The sequence below is a fragment of the Balaenoptera borealis genome (assembly GCF_965194805.1).
Source record: "Balaenoptera borealis genome assembly, chromosome: 3".
Taxonomy (NCBI): Eukaryota; Metazoa; Chordata; class Mammalia; order Artiodactyla; family Balaenopteridae; genus Balaenoptera; species Balaenoptera borealis.
In genome coordinates, this window is record NC_138866.1 from 170,181,964 (window position 1) to 170,197,445 (window position 15,482).

Here is a 15,482-nt window from a genome sequence, read left to right on the forward strand (position 1 = left end):
GGTCCATGGCTTAATTTTTTTTTTTTAATTAAAAAAGAAAAGAAAATCTTGAGAAAACAATCATCCAGTTCATTTCATTTTTCAAATGGTGAAACTAAGTAACAAAACATGGGACTGTGCCTGAGTCTTGTGCTGGGAAGTGACAGGACCAAGGTGCTGTCCGTGCCTCAGGATCCCAGCCTCTTTCCACTTCCTACTGTTTACTGAAGAAATACTAGAAATTTCAGAACAACTGCTTGTCAAACGCCATCAGGCACCACAGGTGTCTTCTAGCTGGGCCTTGAATTTCAAAATTAACCCCTTGTCTTTCACACTCACACCTAGTAACTGCCTTTCAAGGGTTCATCTAACCCATAAAAAGCACTCTCCGCTTTGCTCTCTGAGCTTGAAGACGGGTCTCCAGCTGCGGTTTTGTTTACACTGCTAATGGAGGGTACCCTGCAGGTTTGTTTGTGGATATTTCAGCTAATTATCTTGCCACAGACCATTGAGACAGATCTGGATGACTGTTCAATTAATAGTTCTGAAGGAGTAATTAGGAAGAATATCTGCTTTCACGGCCCACCCCAGTGCCAACATATCAGTGTGAACATTTACTTCTGAATTTGATTAATCGCATAAATAATTCTCAGAAATGAAATTAGAGATCACCCACGCATTACACCCAGTCATGTTTTAAGGCATGACACCCTGAATCTCTGTAATGAATTAACATTACAGTCTGGTTTGAATTTTTCAATTTTCAGCATATATCCTGCTCTGTTAGCACGTGACCCTGTGGCCCCCATCAGTTTCTGTAACAATCTGAATTAGCCATTCTAAAAAGAACACAGATTTGGACATGTCTAAGCCTCAAGAAAAAGGTATTAAATGTTGGGTTGTGACCTGTCCGTCATACTTCATGGCAGAGCCACACATGATGCCCATTCTTTGTCCATTGGACAGACGTCTCATATCATAGCACCAACCTTAAAGATTGTTCTGTGAGAACTAAACATTCAGTCATTCTGTGGAAGTCACAGAACTGCCCCCTTTTTTCATTTATATAAGGAAATCTCTGAACAATTACAGATTGACCTAGGAAAACAACTTCCGTTAGGACTAATTTACATAGATTTCCTTTAAATTTAGGGATCCTAAAAGTCAGTGGAGGAAGAAGGCAGGAGGGACAATGGTCAGGAGAACCACGACCCAGAGGAGGTTTTTTTTTGTTTTTTTTTTTAAATTTTTATTTATTTATTTATTTATTTTTGGCTGTGTTGGGTCTTCGTTTCTGTGCGAGGGCTTTCTCTAGTTGCGGCAAGCGGGGGCCACTCTTCATCGCGGTGCGCGGGCCTCTCACTATCGCGGCCTCTCTTGTTGCGGAGCACAGGCTCCAGACGCGCAGGCTCAGTAGTTGTGGCTCACGGGCCCAGTTGCTCCGCGGCATGTGGGATCTTCCCAGACCAGGGCTCGAACCTGTTTCTCCTGCATTGGCGGGCAGACTCTCAACCACTGCGCCATCAGGGAATTCCCCTGAGGAGTTTTAAAATAATTTTTCTCTCCAGTGTTCAAGTCAGTTATCTCAGGGAAGCAAGCATAAGGCTCCTACAATTTTAGAGGACAAATCCTCAGATATCATTTTACAGATAAGGAAACAAAGGCCCAGAGAAATCAAGTGATTTATTTTTGATCATATAATTGATTTGTGATATGTGAAAGCATTCTAGAAAGGAAGCAGAATTTTGGTAAATTTATTACTCTGTTTGGTATTTTTAGGGCTAGAATTGAGATATCAAGGAATTGTAAAAGAATGTAAAATCGGACCAAATGTTTAAAACCCCAGTTGCATGATGTTTATTAGATTTCATTGTAAATTTTAACATATTATTATGGGAAATACCCTCTATTTTAATCTGGTCAAAAACTCTAGGAGTAAATATAAAATTTTCAGTTTTTCACAAATAAAATAAGAGTCTTGAATAATTTTGTAGTTGGATTATACCTATTCTATCTTGCTCATCTTTAGAATGCTTATTTGAGCCCTTTATTAAGTCTTACCTCAATGTATCCTTTTCTCCTGAAATGGTTTTTATCTCCCATGTGGAAACCATGTTTCATACCTTTCTTTGGTCATATTTCCTTCAACATGGCATCTAGCACCATGTTAGACATTTCAGGTGTTTTTAGTAAATAATTTGTTCGTTCTCTTTGGCCCAATAATTTTATTCCCATCAGGTTAGCAGCAAAAGTATTCACTGTAACATTATTTATTTTATCAAAAAATCTGGAAAAAAATCTCAGAATCAAATTGACTATATAAATCATATTGAGTTATAAGTAGTTTGCTCTACAGACACTTAAAATAATTTTGTAGAGGGATAGTTCATAAATTTTTTCGTGCTCTTAATTGGAAATAAAGGAGTCCATAAAACAGTATTTGCAATGATTTAATGTTTCTAGAAATGCATATAAGTGATGTACACTGAGAGTTGAACCAAATTATGTGTGGGTAGTAGGATCTCTAGTGATTTTAAATCGTGTTGGGGTATTTATTTTTTCTACAATGAGTAGTGGTAAATCAAAAGAAATTTTCTTTAAGGATATGCAGTTAATTCAGAAAATAAGTCTGTGCTGTGTTAACAGAGGAAGCTTCATTGTCCAATATTTTTGTACTTTCAATTTTGAGAACCTCTGTGATGAGTTCACAAAGAATATGATAAACATTATCAATAATCCTTCAGTCTTTTCGCCTAAGAGAATTATTAGCTTAGTAATTCTGACTTATTAACAGAATGCTGAAGTTGTTGGTAATGTTATAGTTTAAGATTGAAATAAAAATAGAGCCATGTTCACAAATCTCAGATAGGTTATACACAAACTACTGAATTTTAAGAACTAATTTCTATAGTGGGGAGAATTAACTTTGGAAGTAGACAGATCTCATTTTAAATTTTGGATCTGCCATTTGCTAGCTTTTTAGGTTTGTGCGAAAGGTAAATGATTGAGTTGTACACATTAAATGAGATAGTGTATGTAAATTACCTGCTAACTGCATGAAATACGGTTAAGAGCTTAATAAAATATAACTTTCACAAGCATCATCATCAACATTCTCATTAATGGTGCTCCTTTTTATTTTTTTTATTGGATAAATTTGAAGTGTGAATTTAAGGCATACAGCATGTTACTTTGATACATTTATATATTATGATATGGGTGCTGTCGTAATGACATTAATTGCATTACATACTTATAGTACAATATTATTTAATACCCATTACAAGCGTATACCCTTAAATACCATCAATCTTATCTCCCTACCCCCCATTCCCTGGTAACCACTGTTTTACTTTTTGTTACTCCTTTATGTTTGACTTTTTTAGATTCCACACATAAGTGATATCATACAGTACTTGTCTCTCTCTGACTTGTCTTGCTTAGCATAATGTGCTCAAGGTCCATCCATGTTGTCACAAATGGCAGGATGTCCTCCTTTCTCATGGCAGAATAATATTCCACTGTGTATATACCACCTCTTCTTTATCCATTCATCCACTGATGGACATTCAGGTTGTTTCCATGTCTTGGCTATTGTGAATAATGCTGCAATAAACATGGGAGTGCATTTATCTTTTCAAACTCCTGTTTTCATTTCCTTTGGTTATATACCAGAAGTGGAATTGCTGGATCATCTATTTTTAATTTTTGAGGGACTTCCCTATTGTTTTCCCTAGTGGTTGGACTAATCTACACTCCCACCTACAGTGTCTAAGGATTCCCTCCCATTCCATCACATCCTAGCTAGCACCTGCTGTCTGTTGTCTTCTTGATGATAATCCGCACTCCTTTTTAATGGTCACCTGTAACACAGTGTCTTTATGTGCTGAGTTGTAAATTTGTGCTGCTTCACAGGGCTATACTTGCCTGCTGGACCCACAGGCCAGGTGGGCCTTGGAAGGTCGGGCTTCAGAACAGACTTAGTGGTGCTGCTTCACTCAGAGAAAGACAACGGCAGCTGTGCCTTAAGAAGCCCAGTTGTGAAGTAACTGAAACCAGAGTGGGGGTTATAAAGAGTGAGCCTATTGGCATTTTCCCACCAACAGGAGTGACCATAAATTACAGGGTCCATCTCCCTAGAAACGATTAGTATATTTCCATTGATGATGATTTTTAGTTCCAACAAAGACACACTATTTTGCCCTTCAGCCCTCTCAGTTTTACCTTCTTCTCTTGGAAAGTAAAGATAATTGAGTTTCACTTACATCATGGGACTTAATCAGCTAATAAATATAAAGTATTCTAACCACATAATGTTATATAGACAGTACATAATATTATTAGTAGGCAGGATGCAATGACCGTGATTGGTATTTTTCCAGAAGGTAGAGCTAATAGTCATTCATACCTGATGTGAAAACTCTTTTACAGCCATTAATCATGACAGTGGAATGTAATTGGCAAATCTAGAAAGCTGCTAAATGCCTGTATATCTACACTGATATTTAACATTTTTCACATTGAAATGCTTTAGATAGAAATAAACTTCCTTTAATATTTATTGTTTTATTTACTCCAAAATTGCAAGCACTCTGATAATTGGAGTAACAGTTCCTAGTGTCACTGTGGCCGCAAAATGCCTGTTAGTGTCTTCTGCTGCTGGAACTTAATAATTCATTTTAGCACTTCTATTTGTAAATCACAGAAGGTTTGTTTGATGGACCTAGTGCTGGGGAGAAGTGTCAATACAAATAACCTGTATTTTAGGACCAGTGTCTACATGTGCAATTATTTACATGGGTTTGAGATTGCGCCCTCTGATGCTGGATTCAGTTTTCAGGGCACGACATCTGTTAATTTTCAAACACAAAAGTCATCTGTGGGAAGTCTTAGCTTAATAAATAAAATCTTAAGATATTAATGTGATCGATCTTTTAGTTTTTGTTTTGTTTTGTTTTGGGCTTTTTTGTTTTGCTAGGAAGTCTAGCACCAAATTTGAAGCACACTTCTAAGAACTGTGTAGAATTTTATGGCCTTAAGTTTTTGAGTGAATTAATAAGTGAAATGAAGTGATATCATTATTAACTTCCAGAGAAGAGAAAGTGCCAGTGGCTATACATTAAGAAAACTTGTTTTTTATGACCGTTCACTTTTGCTTAGTTATATTTGGACACTTATGGAGTCTTTTAGACATAAATATGCATAAGGCATAAACCATGCCTTTGAGAAGCTCTCAGTCCTATGGGGGGAGGTATGGCCAAGGGACTGTCACCTGGGAGGTGCTGGTATTGCCATAATGGAGAGTGCTTTGAGCGTGTATAATGCCAACCGTGGCAGTAATGAGATCATTTAATATGTTACTAAATTTAAATCAGAAGTTCATCTAAAATATTTGGCAAATATATTTCTCTTATGATATGACCATCGCCCTGGTGTTCACTATTTTGCATTTTCTGTTTTAGAGACGCCCAAGCAGATGGCCTGCGATGAAGTTTCGAAGAGGGTCTGGCCATCCTGCCTATGCTGAAGTTGAACCAGTTGGAGAGAAAGAAGGTTTTATTGTATCAGAGCAGTGCTAAAATTTCTAGGACAGAACAGCACCAGTGCTGGCTTACAGGTGTTAAGACTAAAAATTTGCCTATACCTTTAAGACACACACACACACACACACACACACACACACACACACACACACACATACACACACACACACGCACACACACACACACACACACACAGGAGCCCTAAGCTGCTGTAGTCAGAAGGAGATGAGATTTCTGGACAAGCCCAGCCCAGGAAGGGTTAAAAAAATAAAAACCCTAAAACTTATAGAGGATGCCTGTTACCACTGAACATAGACTTCCCTAGTGGAATGACCTCTATAGTTCACTCAGCACGTCTCCTGTGGACTTCTCAGAAATATGACAAGATTACAATGCTGTTGGCTTAAGGTGCAGGGTTGCAAAGGGATCAAGACAAAAAATAATAAAGCTTTAGTTCACGAGGGATCTACACCTTGGTTCAAATATTCTTCTCTGGTAACTGTGTTCCACAGCCTGAACCCATTCACTCAAAAGAGCAATGATGAATATTTCAGTTTGCTGAGAAAAGGAGCTGATGCAGGAGCAAAAACAAACACAAAATAAGAGGTTTTTCTGTCTTTTCACCAGACATGTGGCTAAAGGGTTTTGTTTTTCTGGTCTAGACCCACCTGTTCCAACAAGTTCATCACTTTACAGGATGAATCTTTTACCTGTCCTGGAGGTTCCGACTCCGCCTCCCTCTTCCTTGTTCTGGTTGCCCACTCTATGAGCAGTGACAGAATCGCAGCCTTTTAGCTGAGTGTGAGGAAGGAGGGAGAGGCAAAGGAGGCTTCTGGTTCCCCTGCCTCAGAGTTAAACATCTGATTTGTTTTAAGAAGTATCGCCTCCACCGCCCACTGTGAAGTCCTATGAAGCCACAGTTGCTCTTGGCTGAAGGAAACAAAAGGAAACAATCCGAAGAGTTCCTTAATTGTTTTTGAAACAAAAATGTTAAGGGATTCTAAACACATGGGGTTTTTGTTTTCGCTTTTTACTTTTTGCCCTTTCAGTCCGAAAGGCCCATTTCATTGTCGATTCCAATCTAAGAAGGCATTCAAGGCAGCACATCCCTGGCGATAAAAAGAAGCAAAGAACCCTGCTGAATCATACAGTAGTTTTCTTTAAAGCACATAGTGGTTACATAAATATATATATAAATATATTTTTGTTTATAACTAACACAAGGCAGGCTCTTGTGACTCAGTGCATTTTGTCATCACGACAAAACAAATGCGAGATGCATTACTGCATACTTCCATAGAGTTGTAAAATAATCCTTAATATTAGAATATTTTTATGTCACTTAGCGGAGGTGGTTCAATTAGTTGCGGTGCCGATCATTTTCCTGCCTATTTGATCCGCTCTCCCACTCATATCAACCCCTTCCCTCCCTGGTGAAATAAAGCAGATGCAAAAAGCTCCTTAGATGGATCTGTCATTTGCCCCATAATCACAGGCCAGATTTTGAAACCTCCCCATGAATGAAGACAGGAAAGTCATCCCTGGAGGAGGAAAGTGGTTAATATATATACTGAGCTCCTAAAGTTTAAATTCAGGTACTGTGTGTACAATTTCATCAACATCTCGACCCATGAAACTTACGTCTTGTGCCAAGAAGCTATTGGTTTCTGTAGGGTACCGTGTCCAACATTTGCAGATTCAGGTATCAAGAAGCAGAGATGTCTCGTAAGCAGCACTTTACTACCCACTTAGCATCTATACACGTGTCTACATTGAATGACATCAGTCCACTAACAGAGTATCCTATTTTATCATCACAATTGTCTGATGTAAACTCATGCCATTTTCCATCAAGTATATTTTGCTTTACATTTTTAAGTACCTGATGAGGGTGATAATTTTTTCCTAACCTGCTTAGATAATAATTGCAAAAAAATTGGCAAGCAAGGTGATTGAAGGTTGTGATGACAATCTCTCTGCTATAGCTACGTTCAGTTTATAGGACATAACCCAACTTATTTCTTGTGGAGTAGGTTTGGTCAGTTAGCAATAACCAAATGACTTGCCAATGTAACTGGTGCAACGGGTACTCTACAAAGACATAAGGAACACATAGACGATTCCTTCTAGGATAAGATGATGCTTCTTTCACTGGCTTTTGTGTTAGGTGTGGCTTCCAATAGGGGATGATTGACAGTTATATAAGTCGTGCATATATATATATATCCAACTCCTTTTGCAATTCTTTGAAGTAGTAATGTTATCTTTATTCCTTTCGAAGCTCATCTTCCATTTTCGATTCAAAAACATCGACAATTCTGTAAAATAACGTAAAACTCTGAATTGTTCAATGAACTAGAGCACCTAGTAATAGGGAAAACTTTTCAGATGTAAAAAGGCTGCTGAAGTGTGGAAAAACTTCCCAACCAAACCCAAAGTTAAAGGTGGTAAGACGTTTCTGTTGTTTATGAATCTTTTAGTGGTAAGGAGAAAGGCTGGCTGAATCCCTTTTTTTCATGAAACTTTCATTCTGCTCTGTATCTCTGGTTTGTTCTTTGTGCCCATTTACTGCAAAGGAAGAGCAGACATACACAAAGTTTCTGGAAAGTCAGAATGAACTCTGATGCTTTGGACTTTACATATACTATGTATCAGAAAGGGTGCATCTGTACATTACTTAATATATTATGAACATAGTAGAGAGAGAATAAAAATAATTTTACAAATTAAGAATAGCAAAGGAACACATACAATGTTCTGGAGAAATATATAAATGGTGCTACAGAGGAAGTTAGTTATTTCATCTTAATTATTTGTAAAAACATTTAGTGAACAGGTAAATGTACTAAAAGTCAAGAAAAGTATCTTAAGCCAACACTTGACCACAGTGTTGGTTTGTTTATGACAGGTTTGGACTTCAAGATATACTAACAACTAGAAAACTAAAGATCAATAATAAAGTACAATTTATCCCCCATTATTATTTTAGTTTGAGATACCTAGGGCAGTTGCTCATCTCTCTCACAGGGAGCTTCTAGAATGTGCTGTCCAATATTATACCCATTCGCCAAGTGTAGCGCTTTAAATTAATTAAAATTCAATAAAATTAAAAATTCAGTTCTTCAGTCACACTAGCCCTATTTCAAGCACCCAGTAGTTACGTGTGGTTCGTGGCTACCATATTGGACAACACAGAACACTCCTGTCATTGCAGAAAATTCTACTAACACTGCTGTAGAGGTCTTTCCTTTTAACACCCTCCCCTTGAAGAAAAGGAGGAGGAGAAGAAATAGATTTGACAGTTCCTGGGCCTACCTAAGTGTTTTTGCTCGCAGAGAGGCAGCGTAGAGTAATGAAAAGAATCCCAGCTGACACAGCTTTGAGTCTCCACTATGATATCTTGGGAAAATCACTTTAACCGCCATGAGTCTCAATTTGCAAGTTTGGAAAATAAAAATATTTTTGTCCTGTCTTCCTTGCAAGATTATTATCATGTAGATTGACTAAATGTATAGACTTTTAAAACTTTATGTCAACAGAACCCATATAAAGCACATCTGTTAGTCCAGTACCAGCACAGATTTGTATTCCAAGGGAAAAAAGTCCATCAATCCTAAAAGCATTCAAAGACAATCAAATCAATACAGTTCTTGAGAAAATGCCAAAGGAGAATCCGCTCAAACCACACAGAACTGCTTAAATTCTTTTTTTCCCATATTAATATTTTCTCTTAATATTTCCTCTGCATGACATCAGCCTCAACTATCCCTCCTCTCCCACAACAAAGTCCCTGTGTGCATCCTTCCTCTGGCTCAGCTCTTCATTGTACAGAGCCACTGAGCCTCTCTAGTTCCTTCTGATTTCCCAGTTTACTCTTCACAACAAAGGGAATCTCAGGAACTGACCAGCAGGCTTCTCTTTAGAAGAAAGTACCTCAAACAAATAATTTCAAATATGTGTTTTATCCCTGTAACACAAATGTAAGGGGCTGTCACATTAAAATATAAAAATATGTGGAACTTAATTTTAAATGTAAAAATTTGCAAATGCACACTATATGAAAGGAATAAAATAAATTTAAATGTTGCTAATATGTAGATAATATATATTCTCAGATTAGTATGATTTATTAGTTTTGGCAAAAAATTCTTATGTTCTTTCCTCATTCTGAGGGAGTATAAATTTGGTAATGCCCTTAGTGTCTATAGCCCAGGGCAAAAAAAAAAGTTTTGCTGGAACCCATGCCTTGGTGGAAGACACTTCCATGATAAGAAATTAATATTTAAGTAAGACTAACTGAAAAACAGATGCTATGGTTAAGGCTTCTTCCTCCTATGAAATGTTATTTTGCTTTGTATTTCTTCCAGCATTTTTTAGATATTTTATTATGATGTGTTTTATTAATTCCCAAAGATTGCTCTTGTTTTTACTTTCCCAGCCTCCAGCTTTTAGCATCCGCATCTATATGCCAGAATCACTGGAGGTCATCTAATCCGACCTCTTCATTTACAGATCAGAAAAATTGAGGCCCAGAGAGATATAGTAATTTTCCCAGCGTCAGAACTGGGTCTTGAACTTAAAACTCCTGACTGGTTGTTTTTGTTCCAGTTCCCTTTGCCTATACCCCTTCATCAGCATTTAAGGCCAACCAAGCAGCTTAGATGGCACACTCTACCTAAAAGCAAATTTTATTTGCTATACTGACTCTCTGTTCTGTCTTATATAGAGAACATTGGACCAATATTCCTCCATCATGTGGCTGTCTTAAGAATGGTACCATTTTATAACAACCAGTAATTTCAAGTTCTGGCTATTTCAGAGTCTTTATTTGGTTTTGCATGTCCCTTTCTTTCACTCCTCCCTGTGGCCACCTAAGTTAGCAATACTATCTTGTGCCATATAAAATTGTACTGCCTTTGTTTCATTTCTTCCCAGATGTACCTGAAAACTAATAATCTTCATAGCAGGTTTTCTTACTAAATTATCATAATTCATTTGAACCTAAGAAGCTTTTTTGAGCAAATATTATGAGGTCTGTGGCATAATATATTATATACTCCTATTTCCTTGTGTTTGTAGAGCACTTTACATTTTACAGAGCACTTTGATTCATTTCTTTATTTGTTCATTCATTCAACCAGCCAATTCACTTAAATATTTGTTGAGCACCTACCAGAACCAAGTTCCTGTGCTAGATCTTGTGATATACAGTGATAAATACAAACAATAAGAGATCAGGCATGTCCACTGATAATTGTAATATGGTGAAATCCTCAAACACAACTTTGCAAATTGATAGGATCACTATTACTCTATCCAATTTCCAGTTCCAATTTCTATTCTACTTAAATAGGGAACTCTCAAGTATTGGCCCGAGGAACGTTTCTGAAATATGATACATCACTGCCCATCTCTGCTGTTTGCTCTGTTTCAAAGGATGTGTTAATTTCATTTATAAGAGGAACAGTTACTCAACCAAAATTGTCCCAGACCCAGGAGGACTTTCTAGGTCACTTAAATTCTTCCTGATCAGGTGTTATAACAGTTCACTATCTTACTCTAATATTTCTGTTGTGGCTTTGTGAATTATCAGCATCATCGTTTCAAGGTCTTCCAGAAGCACCAGTAGATCAAAGAAACATTTGCACTTTAGGTGTGTGTGGTTGTTTGTCATTCATTAGACTGTCTCAGGTTTTCTCAACCTCAGCACTGTTGACATTTTGGGCCCCCTAATTCTCGATGGGTGATGGGCTGGTGGGAGTGGTCCCTTGCATTGTAGGTCGTTTGGCAGCTTACAGGCTTCTGTTGACTACATGCCAGTAGCTCACATACACACACACACCCCAGCTGTGAAAACGAAAGATGTCTCCAGACATTGCCAAATGTCCTCTGGGGTGAGATTGGGAAAACTACTGAATTATCTAATGAATAAAATATATCAGGAGGAAAAAAGAAACGTTTCTCTTTCTCTTGTCACTTAATCTTCATTATAGATAGGTTTTTTTATTAATAATAAGACAGCATCAGAAACTCTTTGAATTAGAAGGGACTATAAAAGTCACTAGTTCAACCACAACCCAACATCATCTTTATCTATTTCTCCATCTCTCAGTTTTACAAATGTATTGAGAAATCAGAAGATTGGTTATCTCTGGAACTTAGGAATTTACTTTCTCATGGCGAGAGATAAGGCTGTTTGGTGTTTTTACATTGCCCTGAAATAGCTGCTGCAATGATTTTTGCTTCAGTTGGGGACTTGGTGTCATACAACTTCAGTTTCTCAGAGACTTGGAGGAGTTTTCTTTTGGTTATTTCACATGTCTACAGATCTTGCTCCAACATCCTGCTTTCAAAATGTGCATAGAAGTTGATGTTTGGTACACCTAATTTTAAGTATATCTGCATGAGCTTTCTATTTCTTTTTTTTTCTTGAGTTTTCTATCTCTGATATTGATTTTTTATTGCCCCTCTCTGGGAAAAAAATTTGACTGTCCCAAGTAATCAAAAGTTGGAAATGTCCAAATGTCTAAATATGTCAAGCCAAAGTTCCTGCTGATTTAATGTGCCTTATTTCAGCTTTCCTGTAATTTCCTATAAATAACCCTGTGTTTGTACTTGTGTCTGTGCTGCACCAATTGGAAAACTTGGTGAAGTTATAAAAGACAACCCCTTAAGAGTATCTTAGAAATAACAACAAACCCCCAACTGGAATACAGGTCTCCCTCTACTCCTTTGCTAAAAGACCAACCCAGACTTTGGAAACATTCTTAATTATTTGCTACAAGTTGCTAATATGCACACAGGACTAAAAGCCTTGATTAGGAAGTCCAAGCCTATAAAATATTGACAAGCACATCCAGAGTGACCTCTCCCAAGACCATCACAGAAATCAGAAAACTCCAACCGAGGAGATCCTCAAGTGTGTATGTGAATTCCTTCTCTACCACTGTCATACCAGACACTACGGTAACACTTAAGGCTTTGATTAAGTTGATCTTCCAATTTCAACTTAAGTTGCAACGTATCTGCCTAATTAATGCCTGGCATACCTTTTAAACCATCCAATTATTGCAAAGCAGTAAGATGATAATTGTTCAAGTAAAATAGCCTAAATTCTTGAATCGATTCTCCATACAGAGTTATGGAGCTCATCATCATTGGCTTTTCAGTGTTAATTCTTGTTAATTTCCAGATACTGTCCACACTGAAAGAGTCTATGTTCTTTAAATTCAGAATAAAAAGCTGGAAAAAAATTAATGCAAATCATATACTGGTGCTCATCTTTTTCTAATTTCTACGATTTATTAACATTTGAGAATTACTTTAATAAAAAAAGCCTCTCCTAATGGAATAAAGTAAAACAATTTTGCCTTGGCAGAAAGAGAGTGATATGTTCATTTTGATTCCAGTTGAAAAACCTCAGTGACTTCTCTCATTACCACTGGAGTATTGATTTTTTTTTAAAAAAATAGTCTGGCTCTTCCCTAGCATTACAAATATATATATATATATATATTCATGACCAAAATATCACTTACTAATCATGCAGCTGTAAACCTTTCGTGCCTATCAAATAGATACATAGCATGAAACTAATTTTAGACGTTTGTTATGTGGGAAGAGGTATAGGAGTGGGTGGATGGGAATGATTCATGGGAAAAGTAAAGATCAAAATATGCTATCAAGCAGAATTTTCAACTTCTTCAGAGCAATGTGCAAATAAATATTCAATGAAGACCACCTCAAATTTAAGTGGTCCAAACATTGAGATACTGGGGCACAGATCCTGTAAATTATGCTAAGAAACATATGACATCCAGAAGGTAAAGTTGCCCTCATTTAAGCTAAAACTCAGCCTCATCCACCTGTACCTCTTCTAGGGCTCCAATCCTAAAATCATTAAGGCTTTCGCTCTAGGGAATTGGGTTACTTATGTGCAAGTAATGACCAAAAAGAGACTTTTTGCTTATCCCCCTCTGACTTACAAGGCATGACCATGTTCTTTGAATCCCTTATACCAGAGACCATGAGACAGCCAACCACACACAGGGAATAAAATACAATAAAAAATATAAATAATTTTCCTGAGGAAAAGATAAGAAAGAGTACTGTAATCTGTAGACCTGGAGCTGGATCTCTGTGAAGTTTAACCATCTTGGGACCCAGACTCCATCCTATTGTCTAGACTTTGTGGTCATGCCTAAGCGACCATTTTAAAGCTACTTGGAACAAAAATATACTCGAGTGTTACAGTTTTAGCAGGGAAATAAAAACTCATATGAAATGTCTTCCACCAGGCTACTCTGAAAATACCATCAAGTGAAATCAGAGCTTCCCTTGCTGAAAAATGTTAAAATCATTTTCGGGAAATGAATTAAGTTTCTTTAGACACAAACACTTTGTGTTTATTAGAACTAAATCTCAGGGCCCTAGCTGAGAAGGGGGAAGTCTTTTCATTGGTTGGTCAAAACAAATCTCTCATTTGCCTCATTTGAGGCATTTGGACAGTGCCTGGGAAGTACATTATTTTCAGGGGGAAAAAGAAACAGCCTTTTTTTTGCACGCCAGCTGGGATCATGGGAACTTCCAGTGCCAGGAATTTACTACTGTTTCTGGTAATTCTGCCTGTAGTCAATTGAAACGTTGAAGGGTGAAAGGAGGAGAAGCCGGGCACCCGGAGGGCTGTCTGTGTTTCAGGCCAGTTGGACCAGCGCAGAGAATATTTGTAAATGCATTTCGAAGTGGATATAATTGTAGCCTTTGTCAGAATCACAAAGCTCTCTGTGGAGCTGCTGAAAGAGAACACTGGGGGGAAAATCCGACCCTCTACACCCAGTCACCCCAAACAAAAGGGAAGACGGTGGGTGAGCCCGTCACATTGCGAGTTTGTTTCTGTTTTCCACAGCCCTGGACTTCAAATCAAGGACACGTCTGCCAGGTGAAGGTTAATTTTGCTGAGGTTTTCCAAAACTTCATTTAATACTTGAAAAACTGAGCATTTTGAATTTACTCCAGTCCTCCGGGCATCATTCCTATTTCCTTTGCCATGTCAGTGAGACATCGGAGACCACATTTTTTCATGGTAAAATAATGTTCGCATACTTCATGATGACCTCATGCTTGACATACCTGAACCTGCAAATGTAAAAACGATTGTATCTGAATTTGCACTGATGGTGTCTGATAGCAGAAGACCTTTACTGGAATCCTCTGTTTAAGTTCAAAAATTCAGATGCTACCTACTTCTGCAAGCTTCTTGATTATTTTCACTGTAAGATTAATTATCTAAGTTTGAATGTATTTCCTTACAGTCTATTAATTTGCCATCTATCTTTTACTTGGGGATCATTATGATTGCAATAATTCATTAAAGTTCTCCTCACACAGCTTCTTAAACCAAGTTTTTCTGCATTTCTTCTGCTTACAGTATGTGGGGAATCTTGTTTTGTTTTGGTTTTTTTCCTAGTAATAATTTTGTAAGAAAGCCAGGGTATCGACTGCCATGGTGACACAATTCATCTTTTAAGGTCTGGAAGCTGGTGGTGACCAAATGCTATGTGTGTTCTCTCTGTCAATTGCAATTTTCAGAATTAAATCATGTTTTCTTTCACTTTCAGTTGGAGTTAACACGTCTGGGATTTTTAGAAGGGGGAGAAGGGAGCAATTTGTGTAATACTGCTGTCATATTTGACTACATATTAAAAACAATAAATGATCATTTTGTTTTAATTTCTTAAACATGTTTACCCGTGTCTTTCGATGTACTTTTGTTTCCTTTCCACCATTAACTTTTGAAACATTTTACCTGTTGTGGAAGAAAATCTACCTGCAGTGTCCAGAGCCGCAGGCTAATGACAGGGGAGAAAATCCTTTTGTTTCTAAATGTGCCCAAGTGTGGGACCGATACCAACTAGAGTGAACTATAGAAAACGGAGGACCTGGAATGTCACAGCAACTAGG

General features: G+C 37.5%; 1 protein-coding gene across 5 annotated transcripts in view; it reads left to right on the forward strand.

The window, feature by feature from the left end:
- PLXDC2 (plexin domain containing 2) overlaps positions 1-15,260 on the forward strand; it is a 421,308-nt gene extending 406,048 nt beyond the window's left edge. For all 5 annotated transcript variants that reach the window (XM_082385510.1, XM_082385512.1, XM_082385511.1 and 2 more), the window contains one exon: positions 5,442-15,260. In XM_082385510.1, coding sequence (XP_082241636.1) covers positions 5,442-5,558 — 117 coding nt within the window. In that variant the 3' untranslated portion in view covers positions 5,559-15,260. The remainder of the gene's footprint in view (positions 1-5,441) is intronic.
- The last annotated feature ends 222 nt before the right edge of the window (positions 15,261-15,482 follow it).